The 24962-nt window shown below is 35.6% G+C and overlaps 1 protein-coding gene across 5 annotated transcripts in view; it reads right to left on the reverse strand.

Annotated features, from left to right (window-relative positions):
* LRBA (LPS responsive beige-like anchor protein) overlaps positions 1-24962 on the reverse strand; it is a 764782-nt gene that overhangs the window by 36335 nt on the left and 703485 nt on the right. For 4 of the 5 annotated variants that reach the window (XM_054484859.2, XM_054484860.2, XM_063664179.1 and 1 more), the window contains 5 exons: positions 23619-23708; positions 18993-19185; positions 13364-13426; positions 7946-8101; positions 368-535 (listed from right to left, as the gene is read on the reverse strand). In XM_054484859.2, coding sequence (XP_054340834.1) covers positions 368-535; positions 7946-8101; positions 13364-13426; positions 18993-19185; positions 23619-23708 — 670 coding nt within the window. The remainder of the gene's footprint in view (positions 1-367; positions 536-7945; positions 8102-13363; positions 13427-18992; positions 19186-23618; positions 23709-24962) is intronic. The other variant, XM_054484861.2, reaches the window with a different exon arrangement.

Below are 24962 nucleotides of genomic sequence, written 5' to 3' on the forward strand. Positions count from 1 at the left end.
TTTTATTTTGTTCTTTTAAAATATGAATTCAATAAACAAGGTAATATGTGATTGCTCTTTTATGCTGTATCTTCATGAATAAAAAACTACTTTATTTGGTGACAGCTATTTCCAATGAAGAACTAGAATTTTTGGATCATAAGAATAGCCTATAAATATGAAACATAAGATTTCATGCTTAGATTTTAATTATCAATGGTCACAAAATGTTGATAATGAGGCTATCTGGATCATTCTTAAATTATAATAAATTAAAAATACTTGATAATCCTGTTTCACTTTTACCATAACAAAAAGGTAACTTTACTGCAAAATGTTATTCTCTACATCCTTGTAAAAGTTTACTTAAAAAATGAGTCATACTTACTGCCTGGGTTATCTCCAATCCCACTGCATTTTCCATTCCAATACCACAGCAAAAGAGTTGCATCACGTGACCCTGAGAGAATGTAGCAATTTCCCCCAATATATGACTCAGAACGAGCAAGGCAAGTGACGACATCCCAATGGCCAAACACCACTTGGATCAATCTTCCTGTAATGCAAAACAATTTTCTTTAAAATTGCTATTAAAAAAATAAAAATTCTAGTGAACAGATAACTTGTAAAACAACGAAGCTATATGAACTCTGATGGTCATAATTCAGATTTTATAATAATTTGACATGGTCCAACCTAACAGTTTTCTTTGCATGCTAACAAGAACAACAAAAAAAATCAATTGAAAAGTGTTAACATTTTTGAAAGGCATGTGTTAAAACTATTTCAACAAATAATACTTGAGGACCATGGCACTGTATCATTACAAATGGTTTCTATAAATTACAAATGAATCATGTTTACTGATTTAAGCAGGCCCAGGAGAACCCTTTTGGAACCATTTTAACACTTTCTTGAGTTACTCTATATGATTCAAAATAAAACTTAGTAGCTTTTCTGTAAAAGTACTCATAGATGTCACTAATAAAAACCTGTTTCTGAATTACTGAAGATTTAATGTATTTCTTGTTTTAAGTGATCTATACAAGACAATATAAGTCACTTTGGAGAGCTACCTTTTGAAATCAGGATTATATGGAAATTATGATGAAAGAACTAATATATTGTAATTGCAATTTGAGCCAGGTGATTCTTTGACTTAATTTTCTGATGGAAATTCCTTGAGGGTGAAATCAAGATGGTAATGACTGGGGACAATGGAGACGAACCCAGTAAACTTACTATATATCTAGGGCTTCAAACACAGAACAGTTGTTCATGTAAAGGTGTCAGAAAAAAAGTAAAGCCCTCACCCTTTTTTGTTATTTTTATTTATTTATTTTTTTGAGGCGGAGTCTCGTTCTGTCGCCCAGGCTGGAGTGCAGTGGCATGATCTCGGCTCACTGCAAGCTCTGCTTCCCGGGTTCACGCCATTTTCCCGCTCAGCCTCCCGGGTAGCTGGGACTACAGGCACTCGCCACCCCCACGCCCAGCTAATTTTTTGTATTTTTAGTAGAGACGGGGTTTCACTGTGTTAGCCAGGATGGTCTCGATCTCCTGACCTTGTAATCCGCCCGCCTGGGCCTCCCAAAGTGCTGGGATTACAGGTGTGAGCCACCGCACCCAGCAGCCCTCACCCTTTAAGAATCTTTGTTTAACCAGATACGGTGGTAGTAATTCACACAAACTTGTCTAAAGAATTAAATATCTGTGACAGACCCCCATTCCATCTTTAGAATTTCTAGCTAACATATTTCCTTTGAAATGTCTACAGAGTCTACAGATGAATGCCATACAGTGTCTACCCTTAATATTCAGCATGGCTTTCTTTTTTTTAAATAAGTTTTTATATTTCGATTATAAAATATAATTTCAATGTTCAAGAAAAAAAGGCTACTAAGCTGAAAATTAAATTAATATGCCTAAATAGTTTATGTGTTTAACCTGTAATACACTGTAAATTTCTTAAAAGGTTAAGGTCCCAAGTACTGGCATATCAAGTGTATTTAACTTTTCAAGATAATAAATATAAGATAATATTTACATTAAATTTTTAAAATTCTTGATTTTAATAAATCTAAGGCTTATTATGAAGGCTGAAAATTTAGAAATAAAATTCTGAAATATTATCTAAATCAGATGGAAAAGTCAAATACATGTTTTCATTCATGAGTGGCAGTCTTGCATATAGCCTACTTCTAATAAATTTAAAATCAGATTCATTTCAATCTCAAGTTGCAAAACTAATATAGTACTTTTTTTCTCTTGTGATTAAGGGAGAGTAGACTTCAAAGCAAGTGTCTCTAGCTGCTAAATGTTCAAGATGTTCACTTTTGAATTTCTTCAGCCTTTTAAGTTGACACCAAAACATTTCATTAAAAAATAAGCTTATATCAATAAAGAATAAAGAAGAATCCAAGACCTTCAAGAATTAAAAAAAATTGAGCAAATTAAATGTGAAATATATAATAATTTTTACTTCATTTTCAATTTACATGACAAACAGAATGTGGAGGTTCAGTGGTAAATTGGCGGGGATCAGAGTTCACGCAGGCCTTACATAGGATAAGACAAAAGTTAGGTAGCTGAAAGCAGTTTTATTAATAACTAGAAAATGTATTTTAACTACTGAAAGAAACTGAATACATCATATAGTGATGTGATCATAGAGTATATATATGACTTCTGCTTTAGCGTATGCCTAAATGCTGAGAGCACATAAAATATAGGTGTGATTTAAATAGATTATGTATGGGCAGGTATATTTCAGATTTGAAACCCAACAGTCAGCGCGTTGTAGGAGTGAGGATGAGTGAAATAACTAACCAGGTACTTGAGGTAGACCACATAGAGGAAACCCAGGTGTTCTTAGTGCAGTAGGAGGCTTGCAAAGAACAGCTATTCACTTGGTAACTTAATTTCCAACTCATGTGAGGACAAAGGGAAAAAATTTAGCTGTAAAGGTGGGATGGATTAAATACAGTGGCAGAGTTTTACAAGAGTCACATGGTAATTCTCATGAGTTGAAGTCACTGCTCTGTTTCTCCAATGTCAGTGTAAGGAAACATACATTCAGTCACTGTGGTTCCTTTTTAAAATTTTTAGTGTTTTGATTGTTTTCCAAAAAGTTATCACAATTAGTTTTCATTCAACAAATACTTAGCACCTATTAAGTGCCAAGCATTAGGCCTTCTTACCTGTATACAGTGGTGAACAAATAGACATGGTCCCTGCCCTCATAGCCTTTACAGTCTTGTGGGGCAGACAGTCATTAAACAAACCCGGACTGGTATATAATTATGAATAGGGATAAGTAGTATAAAAGAAAAGAACAAGGTTGGATTAATGACAATAACAAGATAGAACAAATTTACACTGGGTGTCAGGGAAGATCTAAATGAGAGAGTGACATTTAAGCAGTTACATCTAAAGGGTTTTATATGTTAACACAAATTAACTTTATTCTTTACAATTTATACTTTGGGCTCAACTCTGGAAAACATTATTTTTTTAAGTTTACTTTTTCCTGTTCTGGCAGCCTTCCTCAGCAATATTTGTTATTGCTATAAGGTTGAGGTTCACTCCTCCTAAATAAATCACAGCATATAAATACCTGCTGCTCTTTTTGGTAAATTATTTTCTGATAATCTTATAAGTGTTCCTCAACCTTTATTTTTTGTTTCCTTTAATACCAGTCCACCTCTCCACACACTAATATCAAATATTACCACAAGCACTAGAATATCCCTTTTTTGACAGAACAAATTTTCTAGTTAATGTTTTATTTGACAGCTGTGCTACAAATAAAAAAATTCAAGCTCAGGACTCTGCACCACTGAATCTAAAATGTGGCCTGAAAATAATTCCGACTGCCAGGGGAAGGTTTTATTGTTACCTCTGCTGTTCTGGTTGTGGCCCGAAAACATGATTTATGTTTAAAGAATTTCCTGTTACAATCCATGTTTCTCCTCCCTCCTCCCCAATCTAATAAGAGAAGGATTTTTTTTTTTTTGGCTTGTGTGCTAAAATATAATTGAATTTAACACTTGTGTTAGCTTCGCCATTATATATTACTGATCATACGATTTTCCCTTGATTCTGTGCTAAACTTAAGAAAAAATATTTAATATTCCTATTGTTGTAAAATCACAGACACATATTTACCCTAACTGAAATTATTTTAAATAAAACTAGCATCAGAGTTTTTATACAAGATATTAAGAAAGACACCAGGACTATCGTTTGAGATTTTTTTTCTACAACTTTTCTGGTAAGTATAAATATTTTTATTTCACAAGCTAAGTCAGTCCCACTGAAATGAAGTTTAAGGCTATTCCTTATTTGTACGTTTTATACACACAAACACACACATTTTTAAAGACAGTACATTAGAAGGTATTTTGAAAGAGGGAAAAGAATGACATCAGGTTTATTAAGTCTAATGTAACATGGCAGACATACTAGGAACTTAGTGTTACAAATTACATTTTCCCAAAAAAATCAGTGACTGACTGGTAACACCTGGATGAGACAACATGCTATGACCACAAAGCGTGCTACATTTAAAATTAAAAAAGCTAGGTCCAAGGCCTACTTCTGTCACTATTAGCTACATACATTTCAACAAGTTACATAATCTCTCTAAACCTCAGTTTTATTATCTGAAAAATGGGGATAAGACACCTGTCTACTTCACAGGATTATTGTGAGACTGAAACAATATCTAGTATGTGAGAGAATTTTATAAATTCTATAAAATTGTGTCAATATAGGATTTTAATTATTAGTATTATATGAAAGTGAAGTTAGCTTTACTTTACAAATATTAATATTGAGTGTCTTTAAAAAACAATAATATAGAATGTCAACAAACTAAAAACACTCAAACGTCAAAACCAAAGATTGACATGGTTTGTGATTCCATTTATATGACATTCTGAAAAAGGCACAACTAAAGATGAGGAATAGATTAGTTGCTGCCAGGAGGTTGAGGGTGGGGTAAAAAGCTGACTTCTAGTAGGTGGCACAGGATATTTGGGGGTGCTCTGCACCTTGATTGTGGTGGTGGTGAATTACTCTATGGTTTGCACTGTAAACCAAAAAGGGTGGTTTACAGTTCTATTAGTTCTATATTACAGTGTAAAATTCATTTTCATGTTTAAAAATGTTTTAATCACTTAAAAAATATATGGAAAAACAATATGAAGTCCAAAAGAATATTTGAGAAAATCTCCAGGAGTTTAAGACCACCGTGGACAACAGAGTGAGAACCCTGTCTCTATAAAAATTAAAAAACAAAAAACAAAACAAAACAAAACAAAAAAACAAGAAATAGCTGGACGTAGTGGCATGTGCCTGTGGTTGCAGCTACTTGGCAGGCTGACGCAGGAGGAGATCACCTGAGCCCAGGAGTTTGAGGTTGCAGTGAACCATAACTGTGCCACTGTACTCCAACTGTCTCTTATACTGTCTCCAACTGTCTTCTTTAAAATAAGCAGAAAAAAAAGACGTGTCCAAGACTCAAAGAGGAGTGTTTAGGTTCAATAGTAATCCACCCCATAGACTTAAACATCTAGTAAAAGCCCAAATAATCAAAAACGCTTGAATGGTGATGTTTTCTTTCCTACACCTACAGAATAAAGATGCAAACTATAAGAAAACCATGTCATCAATTCCATATAACAAACAATAAAGATTAAAAAGATGTTCGCGAACAAACTCCTTGAATAACCAAAAATTAATTGTTCTATAAACTATATTAAGGCAGGAGTACGGACTCAAACATTTTATAAAGATTATTAATAAGACTGAAAGATGATTTACCATAAAGCATTCAAATAACTAGAAATTTTAATTTAAAAGATTTTTCAATTCCTAAAACATTAAATAAAGATATATGTAGGCCTTTGTTCCAGTTGAAATATCTACTGTCATAATATATAGTCATGAGCTTTATAACAACTTTTTGGTCAACGATGGACCACATATATGATGGTGGTCCCATGATATTATAATGAAGCTGAAAAATTCCTGTCACCTACTGACATCATAGCTGTGGTAACATTGTAGTGCAACACATCACTCACGTTTGTGGTGATGCTGGTTTAAATGGACTTATTGCACTGCCAGATGTATAAAGATACAGCACATACAATTATGTACTGTATTAATTATTAGTTATTAATAAATAACTCTGTTACTGGTTTATGTACTTATTATCCCATACTTTTTATTGTTAAAGTGTAGTCTTTCTACCTATAAAAAGAAAAAGTTGATTCTAAAATAGGCACAGGCAAACCCTTCAGTAGGTATTCCAAAAGGCAGTGTTATCACAGGAGATGAAAACTCCATGCATGTTCTTGCACCTGAAGACCTTCCAGTGGGACAAGAATGTGGAGATGGAAGACAGTGATATTGATGATCCTTACCCTATGGAGGCTTAGCCTAATTTATATGTTTTTGTCTTCGTTTTCTAAAAATTTTTTAAAATAGAAAAAAAGCTATACAATAAGGATATATAGAAAATATTTTTGTACAGTTGTACAATGTGTGTGTGTTTTAAGCTATGTGTTATTACAAGAGTTGAAAAGCTTAAAATCATTAAAAAGTTTATAAAGTAAAAAAGCTTCAGTAAGCCAATTATTACTAAAGAAAAAATTTTAAAAACAAATTTAGTGTAGTCTAAGTGTACAGAGTTTTATAAAGTCTACAGTAGTATACGGTCATGTCCTAGGCCTTCACATTCACTCACCGCTCACTCACTGACTCACCCAGCGCAACTTCCAGTCCTGCAAGCTTCATTCATGGGAAGTGCCCTATACAGGTATGCCAGTTTTTATCTTTTATTATTATTATTTTTTACTTGCAGAAGACAATGGAATGGTTTTTATCTCTTATACCATACTTTTACTTACCTTTTCTATTTTTAGATGTGTTTAGACACACAGATACTTATCGTTGTGTTACAATTGCCTACAGTATCCCGTATACTAGTATGCTGTACAGATTTGTAGCCTAGGAGCAATATGTGACCCCACATAGCCTAGGTGTATACTGGGATATCCCATCTAGTTTGTGTAAGTATTCTCTACGATGCTGTACAACGATAAAATCCCCTAACAATGCATTTATCAGAATGTATGCCTGTTGTTAAGCAACACATGACTGTAGATCAATTAGCTCTAAAGAATTAAGATCTCATTTTAATTATTTTAAATATCAAACTATATATTTACTATAACTTTATTTCATCCTGTAACAATTACTAAAATATTTTAAGGGACACCATTAAATTTCTCAATGTTTCTCAATTTCTTACATGCAAAAATTTATAAACATTTACTCAGCCAGATCTCCTACAGTAATACTGAGCTCAGCTTGGTTTGTCCCTTAGGGAGATGCATGTAAATGAATATATAGACTGAAAATTTTTATATTTTAACAAGAGCTCCTGTCACACATAAAAGCAATAGTCAGCTACTTTTCTTCATGATGGTGTAGATTTCAGCAAGATTCTATGCAGAATTGGGTGGAGGCAAGATATCTACTGCCAAGAGTTACACTTAATGAGTCTTTCAAGTAAGAAAAAGAAAATCCTTTAAATAATACAAAAGTGAGAAAATACACTTCTGTGTATGTGCACTTGCCGTAAGATTATGCATATACTCATGCATGGTACTTACATACCAGGATTTGCCTTCAAAATGAATCATTTATTCTGTAAGCATGAGCTTGGGTCACAAACCTATTAAAAAACTGTCTCTTACAAACATGCTGAAGCAAATTTAGTAGTGGACTATATATAGTAGATTATTATTTGAAGAGGGAAAACAATGCCCTCTTCTCCTTATTTTGTAAATTTTAGGATTTTGTAATTTTTGGAAGGAAGCAGATGAGAATGCATCCTAAGCCTCTCAATACTACTTATAGTAAACTTTAGTTCACTGATAAAGAAAATGAAAATTACCTGTGTCTGTAGAATAGACTCTGAAACTCTTATCCCAGAAGCCACAGACGAGAATATAGCGGTTGTCTGAAGTGATGACAAAGCACTGGGAATGCACTTGAATACTTTGGTCTAAAAGGTCAGTGATTTGCCTCCTGTGCATTCCTGTATTGCTGGCTGTAAGAATAGGGAGGAAAAACAACTATTAAACCCACATGGGCAAAGAAATCCTATAGTGAGGGAGAAGAGGAGACACATTCCCAGATAAGAGTACTTGATCCTTAATTTTAAGTATAATAATTGAAAAACCAAGTAGGAAAACATATCCAATTGCTGGAAAAATGTGGGTAGCTAAATTCAATATCTCAGTTAAAAATTTTGCTTAGAGGAAAGAAAGAATAACACACTACAATTTAAAAATAGAACACAATTCACAGAACATGCTTTCTAGCTCTTGGGCAGAACCAAACTAGATTACAATCTCCAGATTGCATCATAGTTAGGTTTGTGTTTCTGACAATCTCATTACATTTATTGTCATGAGAATGGTTCATGTTGTGACAATCTATTACCTTGAACATTTTGTCACAAGGAAGAGATATTAGGATTTAAATGTCATACATTTGAAATATTGTAGCATCTTGTACTACTTTGGCTTGAACGGGTCTTTAATTTGACTAGATGGGAACTCCCATTCCCCTATTTACAACTGCACTTGCATGTAAGGAAAGGGTAGAATGACTGTTTATTAAAGATTCCTGTAATTGAAAAAGTCAAAGCACAGCAGACTGCCACTTTCTTACTCCTTATTTAAGCAATAAAACAAGACAGCCTTGGCAGTGTGTTTCAAAGTGCTACAGAGCACCTGAGATGGGGTTTGTCACAAAGAAAAAGGTCAGACATAGAGCAACACCGAGCACATGGGAAGAGTAATAATCGCCCAGAAATACACCATCGAATGTGCCATTATCAGAAACGGAATCTTCACTGAGATGACTTTTTTGGCATTGAGGCCAACCAAATAGAAAGCTTTGTTTCTAGTGATCTAAGGGTTATTTCACCATCATCTCTCCAGTACAAATAAGGATTCTTCTGCTGCTAAAGAAATTTGATTGTACCAGAAATCAGAACAAACAGACTTCTGCATCTGATTATTAAGCTTTTCACCATAATTTTCAATTTTTTGAAAAATCAAACATAGAAAAATATTTATATTCTATTCATTGTATGTAACAACTATATTAATGTGGGTAGTTTAATAGAAAGCTCAGAAAGTAAAACAGAAGAAAAAAAAGTATTCAAAATACTCTCCAGTGCTTGCTGGGACCCACTGGGGACACAGGACTGATGGATCTGTTGCCCTCATGGCACATACAACACGGCACACATGTACACATACATGTGCAACACTGCAGAAATTCTGCTAATGTCTGTGGACACAACCACTTAAGATTATTGGATAACTGTTTGATAATGGAGGCTTCATATGCTTTTGGAGGATTAATGGGCTAGAAAGCGACAGCAGTAGTGAAAAGGGCAGAATCCTAGTTGGGAATCATTTTTTCCCTCTCCTTCTAACAAACAGAAGTTGCTGGCACATAATAAAAGCTTTTATGGATATCATAGTGTTATTACAGAGAGACAGTGTCCACCAACTGCAATCAAGTATCCCATTGCAATGAAGTTGTGTGATACAATTTTTTTTTTTTAATTCCAAGAAACCTAGCAATTAAAACAAGGTATGTGGTACTTTCTGCACTGGTTACTGCAGTACTTTATTCCACATGAGAGCTGTAAACATGTTTATTCTTGTCAGTGTTTATGTGACTTTTGCTCCTATGATATAAACTTTCGCTGAACTTTCTTGGGGGATTGGGATGATCTCTTGGGAGGACCTCAACAGATGTGGGCATGTACATAATTTTGAATTGAGTGACCACAAAGTACCCATTGGCAAAGGCTTGATGCCCCCTCAGCACACACATGAACTATTTTCTAAGCAAGTGCTTACTTGTAATTTAACATTCCCAAGTCCCCCATCCAGCTAAAGTATATTTATCTAGATAAGCAGTCTTCAAACTAGGGTATGCATACCCCTGGAGGTGTAAGACTTCCTAAGAGATACACAGGTTCAGAAGTTAAAACCAGTAATTTTCTAATTCCTCAACTTGAATATATTCTACTGCTTAAAATTGATTTGCCTGAGAACTCTCCTGTGAGTTTTCCTTTCTTACCTCTTCTTTCTCACGCCCTTCTTCTACTAGATAAAATAAAGACTTTCCCTTCCACACAGAATCTTACTATGTGCTTTACCCCAGAGTATAATTTCTTGCCCCCAATAAAGGGACAATTCAAAACACTGAGGTGATACTGAAAAGTGAATGTATAAGTATCAAATCATTCTGCAAGTCAGGTGGTTTCCAATTTACTGCTTTCAATAAAATGGAATGAGGATCCAATCATGCTGTCAATCGGTAGATCATTAAAAATAAGTTTTAATGATAGACTGTTAACATTATAGATTACTTAATAATAAACCATAAAAATAACTCAATAATAGATCACTATATGAATTGCCACTAGTGCAGAAAGAGTTCAAAGATTTGAGTGGTACAGTTGAAACAAAGCTCTTTCCCATCATTTTCCTAAGGGAGTATAACATTGCTCAGAGGTTCCATCTACAAAAACAAGTAAGATAGACCTGCTGATGATGTATTTGTAATAAATGTTCATTTTATATAAACATTTATTAAACTTTATAATATAATTAAATAAATACATTAATATTTGTAATAAGCACTCAATACAGATAAATTTATTTTAAAAGCTGAGCCTTATGGTCATAGGAAATTTTAAAATTTAAATTGAATACATATGCTTAATTTTGCAAACACATTTTTATGGCTGAAAAGCATAATAGGGTAATCAATTTTTTAAAGTTAACATAAAATTATCTGGGGGAAGTAGAATGAAAATATAAATTCAAGATAAAAAAGTAATAATGTGAAATTTCCATATGTTAATGGGTTTTCAATGTATTTTTTAGAAACAGAAAATACTGAATATCAATTCACTCTGATATTTAGATTCTACTGGATATATTAAAATTTTGTTTACTGAGTATCAGTTCACTGTGATACTTAGATTCTATTGGATATATTAAACAATTTTTACACTATGCCAGAATGTATAACCTTTGCAACTATTTAAATTTGTGATGAAAACTTTTAAATGTCAACTTAAAAATGTCTGAGAGGATACATGGTTTTAAATAATTCTTTTAGGAGGTAGAAGTGTAAAGTCTGTTGACCAGTGATCTAGGGCAGGAACAGCAAAACTAGGGCCAAAGGCTGAATCCTGCCCATGCCTGGTTTTATATATGTAGTTTTATCAGAAAAGAGTTATTTATGTTCATTCATTTCTATTTTATTTATGGTGGCTTTTGTGCTATACTGGTAGAGTTAAGAACAGCTTGAGTTTCCCTTATCTGAAACACTTGGGACCAGAAGTGTTTTAGATTTCAGATTTTTTTTTCAGATTTTGGAATATTTTCATAGATTGAGATATCTTGGGGATGACAGCCAAGTCTAAACACAAAATTAATTTGTGTTTCATATGGAATATATACGTATATATGTGTATATATACGTATATATGTATATATACACATATATACGTATATATATGTATATATATACATAGATACGTATATATGTGTATGTATGTATGTATATATGTATAGCCTGAAGGTAATTTTATATAATATTTTAAATAATTTTGTGCCTGACATAAAGTTTGGACTGTGTTTGAATGTGACCTGTCACATGAGGTCAGGTGTGGAATTTTCCACTTGTCTTGTCACGTTGGTCTTTAAAAAGTTTCAGAGTTTGGAGTATTTGGGGCTTGGGATTTGCAGATTAGAGGTGCTCAACCTAAAATATTTACTATCTGGCTCTTTACTGAAAAAGTTTAGCCATGCTTACCCTAAGGGTTACAACAATTGCTGAATTCATTTAATTAGACTTGATAGCATAGGATATTCATTGTCAAGGTGCAAAGAAAATGATGGGTCTAAAATTCAGAAATAATGCTTTAAATGACTCAGCAAATGGGCTTTATTATTTTCCTGACTTTTAAACTACCCAAGTGAGCATTTTAGTTTTTTTTAATATATGGCAAATCATATCTACTCAAAACAAAACAAGATTTAAGAACCAGAGTGGTATTTATCCTTCATATAGATAATTACATATTAGATTTCTGGTTATACTTGGGGAAATGATAAATGAATTGGTTTAGAGCTTAAGGTTATTTTTGTTCATCCTGATAGTCTATCTGCTAATGGTAGCCATTTAGGTCTCCATTGAAACAATGGCTTTTAAAGACAAAAATGGTAACTATATATAGGGAACATCTTGGATTTTAAAATAATAAATCTGCTTCATTCATATGCTTTCTTTAAAAACACTAAAATTCTAACAAATTTATTTGTGCCAGGAAAATTTGACAAAATTACAAGCCAAATATCTATGCCGATAGCATTACCCCACAGGTAGGCAAGTAAGTTTTTATTCTAAAAGTTATTAAATAACATCTTCAAAATCGAGGCTTAACATTCTTAGTGATGCCACATTTGAAATCCCCACACGTAAGGATGAAAAATGCTAAACTAGAGATTTCAACTAATCTACTCAAAAAGCCTAACAGCAATTAAATATTCTAAGTCATCTGCTGCAGATGCTCATTTCATCCCAATGGCTCTTTCTGGTGGCCTCCCTATTTTTTTCTCCCCTGAACAAATTTAACCTCCACTGGCAATTTATTGGGCTGTAGGACCCTAAGAAAATGAATACAAATATCTTAACACTACCATTGGCTGGGCAATATATTTCAACTTTGAAACTGCTCTGCAATTGCACATTAATCCCCTCAGACTGAACAGAGGGTCTAGGAAGAAAGGATTGATCTCCTTTAATGATGAAACCCTGGCACTACAGTTTTATTTTTCATAACACAGTGCTGCTAAGAACCCCACTGTTATTATGAAAATTTTCCTAGCAAAGGAGCTCCATCACATTACCGGTGCACCAATTCATCATAACGTGCCTCGCTCCTGCTCATCAACAAGTCTGAGTGATGAAAAGATCCAATATTATCCTGACAGTACTTCATGCGCATTCTCAATCACACATTATTACAGCATCCATATTAATTTTCAGTGACACGCGTCCTAGGCCTGTTCAAATTAGGCAAACCAACGAGGGGGAGTTGATGAAATACCAGCATAGCCACAGCTCATTGCATTCCAATTTGCATGCAAATGGTTTATCAGGAAAATTCCATTCCCAGCAACCAGCAAGTGAAAAACAACTGTAATCTACACTTCAGGGCCACCATACAGAGCTTAATGAATCGCAAAGAGAGAAGGAAGTGACAGACCTATGAGAGGATCGATTTCCACTGGCAGCTGGTATGGCTGGTCTTGTACAGCACCTTGATGAGCTGGAATTCACAAAAGATAAAGAAAAAAGGCATTATTTTTTATATACTAAACTACATAAAAATGCGTAAGTCAAACCTTATGTAGAATTGTTTCCAACCTCTAAATCTTTCATGCAGTTTTGTGAAATTTAAAGAACAAAAATCCAGGTGCTTTTATGGCTAGCTTATTAAACATTTATTTTAGATTAGTGCCGCTCTGAACATGTGCCATCAGCAGTGGCTCCAGTCCTAGGCCAAAAGCTGTAGCAGATGCTTGACTGGCAACCTCTGATGCTGCAACAAAACAAAATTAAGTGGTAAAGCGCACTGAAAACAAAATGTGACAACCATCTGCTGACTGTAGCAAATACTATTTTTTTGTTACTTCTTAAAAAGGCAGTTTTGAATGCTGCAGCACAAAGGATCCACAAAAATGTCAACTTATGATGGAGAAAGGGAAAGCTCTAAGTCAGGGAACATTTAGTGTTTCATCCGTCACTTAAAATCAATCAATTGAAAGTTTGAATAAAAATAAAGAAAGCTATCCACAGATAAATGTTTTAGTTAAGTGCATTTGGCTGAAATATTTTCTTAAAGATTGGATTGAGGGTTTAAAAAGTTTTATTAATATTTAATATTTCCATGGTTTCAATTTAAAAATACTCTGAGAAGGAGATGAATAACAAAAATCAATCTATCCTAAGAATACTTTGTTCAATTCTCAAAATGGTTTTAAAGATTCAGGCATACTTATTTTATAATTGAAGAGAGGTTTTGCAGGCTGTTTCCCTCCGAAAGGGAGAAGGACTTTCGGTAGAGAGGAAGTATATCAGGAATCAGGAACTACCTGATGCAACCTTGTGCAAATCATAAACCCTAAAACAGGGTTCGGAATAAATGATCTTTTCAGCTTCATAGTTCTGATAGTTAAATTCTGGGCCCTTTTCCGAACTATTTTCCCCAAATGACTCAGCCATTCACCCTGCTCAGTGTCTACTTTTTATAGACTCACAAGCATTCACATTATTGCTTGGTTGGTATTAGAGCTCTGCTTAATGCCATTGATACCAGTGGGTTAAGGGAGGTCCCCTAACACCAGTGGGACTTCAACCCTGGCTCTTGACACTGTGATGAGGAGAAACTCAAGGACAAGTCAGAAAATAGTGGAAGTATGGAGATTTATTGCAAAGCAAAAAGTACACACTCAAAAGGGGAGTGTGGGTGTACTCAAAAGAGAGTCGTGGACAACGGGTGTTGGGGTTCCTATCTTTATGGGCTTCTTTAACCAAGGGGTGGAATGTTCATAAAGATTCCTGGAAAAAGGTGGTGATTTCTCAGAACTGTGGTGCCATCCATTTTTACACCAAATATGAGTGCTCCTGGAACTGTCATGGCACTGGTGGGTGTGTGATTTGTATGTTAATGAGCATATAATGAGGTCCTATGTGAAACCTAGATCAAACTCAGCACCATGTTGGGTCCAGACAGTCTCAGCCAGGTTGGCCTGCACCCTGGTTTTTCAGGGTCTTATCAGATCCTAGCTTCTGCAGCTATTTCAACAGTTTCCTTTTGATAGTCAAGAAACTGCTGCCTGGAATTTTCTATTCTCCTGCGATTACCCTGTATTATTCCTGTCTTACCATCAGATTTTAGGAAATCTATCTGTCTTTGAGGGGCTGAAAATAAATATGGGGTACATTTCAATAAGTTCATTAGATTATTTTAAACTTACTCTGTCATACTTTCTCCAGTTAGTAAATACCAACTTTTTAAGGATGTTTGGAAGGTCATTAATACTGATAAAATACCTAAGTACAGTATTGGCGATAGAAATTACAGTATGTATAAGAAACTAAAGTAACTGAAGAAAAGAAACCATAATGACTCTCAAAAAAAAAAACAAACCCAAAAGGTATTTGTCTTTGCTGATTACTGGCTCTGCTGGCAAAGAAATCACAGGATACTCACAAGGGAGGACCAGGAAAAATGCACCACAGCCTCTGGTCTACCCAATAGTGCCACTTACTTCCAGTAATACCAGTGTCAATCAACACTAATACCTTTAGAATTTCTCTCTACTTCTCTGATAATCTGAGATCTTAGAAACATTAAAACCAAACTGTCAGTGAAATGGGTTTAAGGAGGTTTGGTGATGCTTCAAATCCCACTTCTGCCACTGACTGGCTGTATGACCTTGGTCAAGTTATGTAATCTCTATGTTTCCATTTCCTGATCTATAAAATAGGTTAGATTGAACCATATGAAATTGCCAATAACTGACTGTTTTGACCTATAAAAAAACGCAATTTCTTATGGTTTCAACCTAAGTACAGAACATACATCCTCAGGTTGTTAAGGAGATTGAGTTAATACACATAAAATGATTAAAACACTACTTGAAGAGGCATGAAAGTTTATCTACTCCAGCCATGTTTTGCCAGTGAGGACACTGAACCCAGGGAGCTCACCTTATTCTGCATCAAATATGCCCAGTCAGTGGCAGAGTTTGAGCCCAGGTTTTCTCACTCAGATTTTACGACCACCTCTCCCCTCTTTCATTAGAGCAGGAAAGTTGGGACCTGGATTCAGCACTGTTCTTTTTGGCCACCAGTTAGAATTTTTTTTAGGAAGAAGGAAAATCTTAGAAACTAGAAAAATGCTCTATAAACATTTGCTGGTGTTATTCTAATTTTTGGAGGTTTTCAAGGTCCTTTGAATGAGAAGGGAGGTTAAAGATTATTTATTTTCTAAATCAGACACTACTCAAAGAACTGAGGGGAACCAGCTGTCTAATGAATGAGCTATGGAAATCATAGATCCTCAGAAAAGAAACAGAACCTAAAATTAAAAAAAATATATTGTAATATGAATTTGATATTTACCAAAGAAAAACTGTCAGGGATTTTTGATGTTTGTTTTAAATCAAGGCATAGTGAGAGCTAAAGGTAGCAAGAGATAGAATGAAAGGTTAGATTTATGCAAACATACCTAAAATGAAGCATAGACTTAATATAATAAACGCTTAATATTCTTAGTTGTAGGTGCAGCTCAAATTGGAGATCATATTCTAGAAAGATAACTGCCTGTGGTGTATTCCCATATGTTATTACTTTTTGTATTTTTCTGGTGAAAAGTTGCTGTGTCATACTGTAAAGGCAGTATGTATGGAAAGGGTGAAGACAAACATCTCTAATGACACAGTTATAGACACAATGAAAGCTCACTGAGCAGAAATATAGACAAGATTCTGCAGAACCTTGCAGTTCCCCTAGCTGTCTTACGGAAAGGTGAGCCAGGACTGGGAACAGTTGGATGCATCCTAAGTGGTACTTCAGCAGTGGGACTCTACCCCTAAATCACTTTACATATTTATTTATAGAAAAATTGGAAGTGGAGAAGATAATACCTGACCACTAGGTATTAAGGGAAGCAAGCTTTTCAGTGAGGGACACCGGCTTGCTGGAAAGGCAGAAGCCAGAAGCTTAGTCATCAATGCTTAGGGTCTTAAATGCTTAGGGTTATCAGTGCTAAAACTTGAAATCAGCTGGAGACGGAGGAGCCCTGTGGTTGAGCCAGCTCAGTTCCCGTTGAGCCAACTCTTCCTAGGCTAAAGTAAAGATGGGGGCAGAGTACAGTCAGGGCTTTCCAGCAGTTGCAAGGTTTGCCCCTCCTCACATCTGATGTCACTCTGTTTAAACTGAAGAAGCTCTCAGGGCTGCCAGAAACAGCCACCCAGGATAAGCATCACCAGTGGTGGTCTTGAAGTCACACATGCTGGTGCAAAGCTCTAAGGGTAACGGCACATAGAGTAGGTAAATCCTCTAGTGTATTTAATAGAACATATCACCAGCATGTTTTTCTTCTAAAAAGAGTGTTTAGAGAAACAAAAAAAATCACGTTTCTTACATAAATTGTAATATTTAGTCCCAAAATATAAGTATGTTATTTTCATACTTACTTCTGTAAGAGAAATTCACTTACATAAAAAGGAATAAAAGGACATAATAATAGAGATATTAAATATCTGCCTCCATTTTTACTGTCTCTACCTTTTCTGAAATCTATTTTGTAGTCAAATATTGGCATTTATTTTCATCATTTCATTTCCAATATACCCAGGAAAATGGCTATATTTAATCAATTCTAATACCAACTACAGATTCTTTGTGGTAGGTATATCTTATTGAGCTCAGTCAATGTACCAAGTTTTTGTTTGAATGTCAATTCTGTTCCCTTGTGAAAGCTGTTGCATTTAATTTGGCATGAGGTCCTTGTTTGAGAACTTGTATTTTTGCAACCATTTCAGGTATACTAACGAGCAGTGCTTTATGCACACTTCAGAGATTTAATGACAATTTCATGAACTATTAAAATGTATCTTTTAAATTTGCCTACCTAAAACAACGGCTTGGGAAAAAACTCTATAATCTCCAGAAGTTTAAAAGATTTTCCTTCTTCTTAAAAAAAATTCTAACTGGTGGCCAAAAAGAACAGTGCTGAATCCAGGTCCCAACTTTCCTGCTCTAATGAGAGAGAATACATTACAGAGGGGTGGTCATAAAATCCGAGTGAGAAAACCTGGGCTCAAACTCGGGCACTGACTGGGCATATTTGATGCAGAATAAGGCGAGCTCCCTGGGCTCAGTGTCCTCACTGGCAAAACATGGCTGGAGTAGATAAACTTTCAATGCCTCTTTAAATCTGCACTGTTTATGATTCTAATGGTTATTTCAGTTGAGAATGACTGTGTTGAGCATTTAACGGAAGAACAGAAGGTACTTACAGATATTCAATATTTTGGCTATGTAATTTAAGTGTTCTTTGTTTTTTTCTATTATCCTCAACAAATACTACCAATACTGCCATGCCAAGCACAAAAAGGTACAGTTTCTGGCACGTAACAGACAATCAAAAGTGTTTACTGTGGCTGGACATAGTGGCTCATGCCTGTAATCCCAACACTTTAAGAGGCTGAGGCAGGAGGACTGCTGGAGGCCACGAGTTCAAGACCAGCCTGGGCAACATAGTGAGCCCATCTCTACGAAAAGTTAAAAATAATTAGCCAGGCATGGTGCTGCGTGCCTGTAGTCCTAGCTAATCAGGAGGCTGAGGCAGGAGGATTGCTTGTGCCCAGGAGTTCAAGGGTACAGTGAGCTATGATCACACGACTGCACTCCAGCCTGAGTTGACAGAGCAAGGCCTTGTCTCTAAAAACAAACAAAAATTTGTAAAAACCCAAGTGTTTATTAAGTAAAATGAATGAGAAAAAAAAAAAATTTGATGAATAAATATATACTGTTTATGGACACAATATAGAATATCATTATATTAAAATATTATATTAGAAACAATATTTATCTCCAAGGATAAAGATAAACCACCAGAAGCTAAAAAATAGTTTATGTTTTTAACATTTGTACCATATGCCTCACGTGGGCCTTTTTTAAGCCTTTCAAACTATTAAACAATTTGATTCAGACTAATGCTTGAAAATTAAAAGCTTCAATGTTGAGATATGATATATTTAAGTGGTTATTATACAGTGTTCAGCAGTTACCATGCCTTATAATGGTATTTCTTTACTTACCAGGAAGGTTGTGCCATTTGTTCACTGCAAATAACCTGTTAGCAGTAACTGTGATCACAGCAGGAGTTGCCAAACCAGGCTGGGTGTTGGCTGCCACGTGAGTAACAGGGGAGTTGGAGGGAAACTTGAGGACCATGATAACATCCTGCTGGGCTTTGTCTGTGAACATCAATGGACTCTGCAGGAGGAGATACTGTTGAGTGGGCATGACAAGACCCAAATATACAAGAAGGAAAAGACAAAGAAACACAAGAAAGAGAGGGGGTGCAGGAAAAGAAGAGGAAGACCATATTAACACAAGTTGTAAGTGGAAGCACAGTGAGCAGAAAGGCTTGTAGAAACAGCAGTCATGATCTGTCTGTTATTCATGTATGTCATTAGTTGGAATTTTGGGGGATTGAAGTAGAATACATTAACAGAAACACTTTAAAATTGATAAATTTTATGAGCTCCCTTTCCCTCCCCACTGCCACGAAAAACTAAAAGAATGATTTGATTTAGCTTCTACATAGGCAAAGTGCTGGGGATTGCATTAAACCATGCTGGTTGCTATCATGTGTCACATAATGATCTTTTAGCACTAAAAAAACAGTAAGAATGGACAATAGGCATAAAAGCAAGCCAAGGTAATTTCCAAAGATCATCAAAAGTTGTGTTGAGTTAGCAGGAAGATTTTGACAACTACAAAGAGATAACGAAAACAAATACATTTATAAACAATAGTTAGACTACATGCATATATTATTACAGTAGAGAAATAACTTATGAACGTAATGTACAAACTTAATTATAAAGGTGTTTGAAAGCAATGCATAAATGTACTTGTAAAAACAATATATTTATATAGTGTACCAAATCATAAACACTGCCTATTGTAATGCAAATGCTACTGCTTTCTGCTGTAGCTAGGAATAAAGAGAAATACCCAGGTGTTCCTCTTCCCTGTTGGTTAAAAAACAAACAAAACTAGAGCTCAAGACTTTTTTGATTTCTCCTTCAAAAAACAGAGAGTAATTGAAAATGTTAAATGAAACACTGTCTGTTCTAATAACCAGCAACCAAATAAATCTTGAAGACTACTAAGGATTTGGAACATTCTTACAACCCATATGTCATAATCCAAGACATATATAACACTGCTCTGATTTACTGGCTTTATTTACACTTTGTGGTAGTGTGCTATCATACAGTAATTGCACTGTACATTTTCAGCAATTCTCTCCTACCATGTCTGTTTTCTAATAGCTGATTAGTATCATTCAGAATTGAAACACTTTGATGAAATGCTTCTGGCTGCTTTCCTTCTGCCATATTTCAAAACACCAGGTATATGTAAATGTGCAGGCACATATATTTAACACATATTTATTCAGAACTGGTAATAAAAAATTAAATACATTTGCATTTTTATTATCAGTCCTTTTAAAAAAGTTATTAAGAGTACTTAGAAAAACATATTGCACTAAGAATTCCTATTTGCACTCTTTGCATAAAGGTGTAAATAAAGGCAACTAATAAGCTACCCGGACACCCTTCTGAGCAAGTGGCTAAAAGCCAATCAATATTATGAGTTAATCCTCCCTGGATGCTCATTCAATTAAAGGTGTCAGTAATGCCTCATCTGATGTGGCCTCAATTAAATCCAACTATCTGATGGTGTGAAAACACAGGGGGATACAGCAACAGCAGCAAAACCAGACAAATAGGCAGCCTTCGTGTGCCTGCTAATTACTACACCTGGTGTATATTATGGCTCATGCACTTAACGCAGCACGAGGTGGCTTTAATTTCTGCTATATTTGTGTGTGTGTGTGTGTGTGTGTGTGTGTGTATGTGTGTGTTGGGGTGCATTGATGGTTGATGGGGGAGCTCATCTGAATGTTACTAAAAACCATAAACATGTGGCCTTTGATTTTTAAAACCCTAGTATCACTAGTTTTTGTCACACAAAGAACGTTTTATACTGTTTTTAAGGAATTCTGTGAAATTAGGTAAAAATGAGAAACAGGGAGCAACATGAAGGAAAATATCCCATAAGCTAATTTTAAAGAAGTCCTAGGAAAAGGAAATGAACATCATTTCCAAGTACCAAGTCTTATTTTTCAATTATGTAGTTTTTAAATAATATTTACTAAAGTCAATTTATAAACTCAGAGAAAATCAGAGTACAACATAATCATAAAGTCTCACTGAAAGGAAGTACATACATATTTCTGAGCTTAACAGCTCATACTGTAAATATAATTAGGCTCAAATTGAATAGTTCCAATGTTTATACCCTTAAAAAACACGAAAAAAATCTCTCATGTGTAGGAAGAATGTCTCGTTTACATAGTGACACTGGTGGGCCAACTCTAAGCCACACGGCAAGGACCAGCCACCTTCCACAGCAAGCTGCAGACACCATGTCCAGAACTGTCCACTGCCTTCGTACAACTATCTGTCCCTCTAGTCTGCTCCTGCACACCCCATCCTGACTAGAGCTCCTGATGCAGGCAAGTAGCAGGAAACTCTCTTGGGCGTTTCATCATATCCTTGGCTAAAAAGTATGAATGAGAAACACCAGAAATAAGAAAACCACACCCCACACTACTAGGCTGCTCTGCAGTGATGGCAGCAGCTGCGGATGAGCAGAGCAACTGGTAAAATAGGGATATAAAAGAAACAAAGCCTCTTTTAATACTGGGTACCTCTGTGAGCCAAGGCTGGGGTACAAGTAGGAAATTGCTAGCCAGGTTTCATCAGTTTTCCCAGATTAAGTATATGTTTGTTGACAACTCTCGTTTCTTTTTAAAATGCCTTTTCCCCATGCACATATTCACAAAGTGAAAAACACAATTTGTGCAAGTCTGAAGAGGAGTTCAGGTATTCCATTCAGAGGATAAAGGTAATGGAAAAGACGGCCTCCCATCCTCATATGAGCATGCGCCTTCCCCGCCTTCTCACCCTCGGGATAGCAAAGCTGCTCTGCCTGTATGAGCCAATAAGCCTCTGCCATGGAAGGCTGGGCAGTGACCCCAGCAGAAAGTCAATGGAGCAGGGGAGGTGCTTCCATTTGCCAGCACCAACGCAGCCTGAGTCTCAATGGCAAGCTATTACTAAAGCTAATTCCAAACGCAAACATAAATCATTCTTACTATTTTTATGGCACTATCTTCCATTGTTCTTGCTAAATGTTCGCTCTCTGTAGTCTTCTGCCCACTAAAGTCACTCTTTATATTCATCTAAATCTGATTTTACTGATTTAAAAACATGTAGGGGAAAGAGTGATGCAAACAATTTTTAAAATGTGTATAGCTTATGATGGCCAATTCATACTGCTAGATAAAGAAGGAGAAAAAATCTTGGAAGAAGAAAGAAAATGACAAAGAGCACAGAGGGAAAAAAAGACACAGAAGAAGGTGACGTGGGAAGAGAAAGGAAAAAAAAAAAAAAGGGAAAAAGAGCCAGAGGTAGCAGGGCCTCCTCTCTATTTCTTACTTTCTTCACTGCTACTCTTTCCTTCCCAGTATTTATCAAAATTCTGCTATCTCTACACCACAACATGGAATTTGACTTTATATAATTGTTCATTATATTTACAGGAACAGACTTTGTAGTCTCTATTCTTAATTTAAAACAGCAATGAGCAACTTCTTTTTATGAGGGACAATTGAAAAACAATATGTATAGTCTATTCCTTAAAAATTATGTTAATCATGCACTTCAATTTGTTACTGTGCCAATTTTTTTTTCCTCATTGAAGAATTTTCCCCCTGAAATTTCAGGAACTATAAAGGTAAAATGGCCACCTTATTTTGTAGCTCAAGTCTATTTCTGTACCCATGATTCTGGGCTGACTTTTGACTCACTTTGACCAATAAAATGTGGCATAAGTGATGTGTAGGTTCAAAAGCAAGCCTCAAGAAGTCTGGCTGCTTCTGTCTGTCTTCATTCTCGTGGGACTGCTTCTACCATGGGAGTGGCCTGGTCTAGCTTCCTTAAGGATGAAAGGCCACGTGGAAAGAGAAGCCTGGCTACATCAGCCCACGCCCCCAGCAGTATGTGAGTGAGGCGAGGTGAAAAGAGCAGGAAAGATTTTCATCTAACCCTCAGAATCATGAGAAATACAATACATTATTGTTTTAAGCCACTAAGTTTTGGCTGGTTTGTTATATCAAACCATCATTTTCTCCCCACGGTGGTCCCTGACCTTCAGTAACAATATCTTATGTATTAGAATTTGTTTTAAAATTCCCAAACTGAAAAATATATTGGGATGTAAAGAATAAATACAACAGCAAAACTAATCTAGAAACTCAGAGAATCAAACCAGAAAAGTCATCAACCCTATGTCTGGAGTCCTTTATCCTACAGTGAGGATTCATGACAATTATGGACCTTTCAATTCTGTAACACAAGACACCAACTGATGAAATACAAGAGCACTGGAGCAACATTTACCTTTTCAAAGATTCCAGAAGACAATGCAATAACATCTGCTGGTTGTTAGCAGGTTGACAAATATTGCATAAAAAAACAAACCCACATGTGGTGGAGAAACTCAAGCACAATGAAAGACTGTTATGAATATCAAGCAGATCTGAAGGAGAGGCAAGAAATGAGGAGAGTAAAAATAGCACTTACCACTTGCATGGCAGAACCTCTGGGAGGATGGGGCTCTATGAGTAGTTGAGAAGGAGTCTGTCCAAAACTTCGGATTTGAGCTTCAACAGCCTGAAAAGGGCAAGGGCAAATCTGAGGGTTAAGAGGTGCTAATTACAGGCAATAGAACCCCAACTGTCACCTGAAAATATCATTCCATACTCTGGCTTGTTTCATGTTGAAAATCAACCTGTGTTTTCACAGTGGGGCTAACCACCTGGCAAGGGCATTGAGGGTGAGGTCATCGTTTAGAACCGTGGAAGCTGTTCCTATAAAACTCTGCAAAACTTTCTCATCTTGCTCAGTGATATGAAACAGAAACCAGCTATTACAATCAGAAATTGTCCTTTTTGGCTTCATCTCTGTTTTCTTGCATTTGGTTTTCCTGCTTGCATCATCCCCAATGATGAAAAGCTAATCTTTTACAGGTATAGAGAAAAACTATTGCTTCTTTGATTCTAGGTCCCATTTCATCCTGGGGAGTAAAAAGGAGGAAAAAAGAAACATAGCACCTGTGAAAGTGGCTTGATGCTATATTAATTTTGCCATAGGAAGAGCATTATTGTTGACTGTCTTTTTGAAGTTAGACAACTAAGTAACAAAGTAAAAGCCATATGTTGCATCTAAGCATGAGATGGTTAAACCAGGGAGTAACTAAACATGAGGAACACGTGTATGTGTGCTCTTTTTGAAAGACGTGTGCTTTTGCAAGGCACTCTCCTACTATGGTTCTTGGTGTGCACATAGCACACAAATGCCCATTTCTATCACCAACCACCCATCATGAGAAACTGCTAAATGCCAGGTGCTATCACATCTGTAAGCATTTTGTTTACTTGTTTATATCTGTTTCTTCCCAGTAAAATACAAAAGCCATGAAAGCAGGACCTTATGTATCTTCTTCACTGTTAGATCCCTAAATTGGCTGAATGAATAAATGCTGCATGATGGGTGAGGGGAGAGAAGGAAGCAAAGATATATAAAGGCTACTTCAACACTCCCACAACAGTCAGTATTCTTAACTCCCAGGCTAAAAGGATGAGGAAAACCCTCAAATTAATAAGAATAAAAACTGGAGCCAAAAGGAAGTGAGGTAGGGACTAGGATCATTTTCAGAACATCATCTCAAATATTTTTTGATACAGTGAAATTAATTTATGATTAAACATCAAGAACAAGCTTGAGAAAAAAATCATAAAATGGCAACCTGAAGGCTAAAGGTAGTCACAAAGAAGGAGGTAGCAACACTGCTAATTTATGATATATGAACTTATGACTTCGTTTATGAATGAGAACTTTATATATTTTTGACGAACAGCTGGTAAG

Source organism: Pongo pygmaeus, chromosome 3 (genome assembly GCF_028885625.2).
Source record: "Pongo pygmaeus isolate AG05252 chromosome 3, NHGRI_mPonPyg2-v2.0_pri, whole genome shotgun sequence".
NCBI classification, from domain to species: domain Eukaryota; kingdom Metazoa; phylum Chordata; class Mammalia; order Primates; family Hominidae; genus Pongo; species Pongo pygmaeus.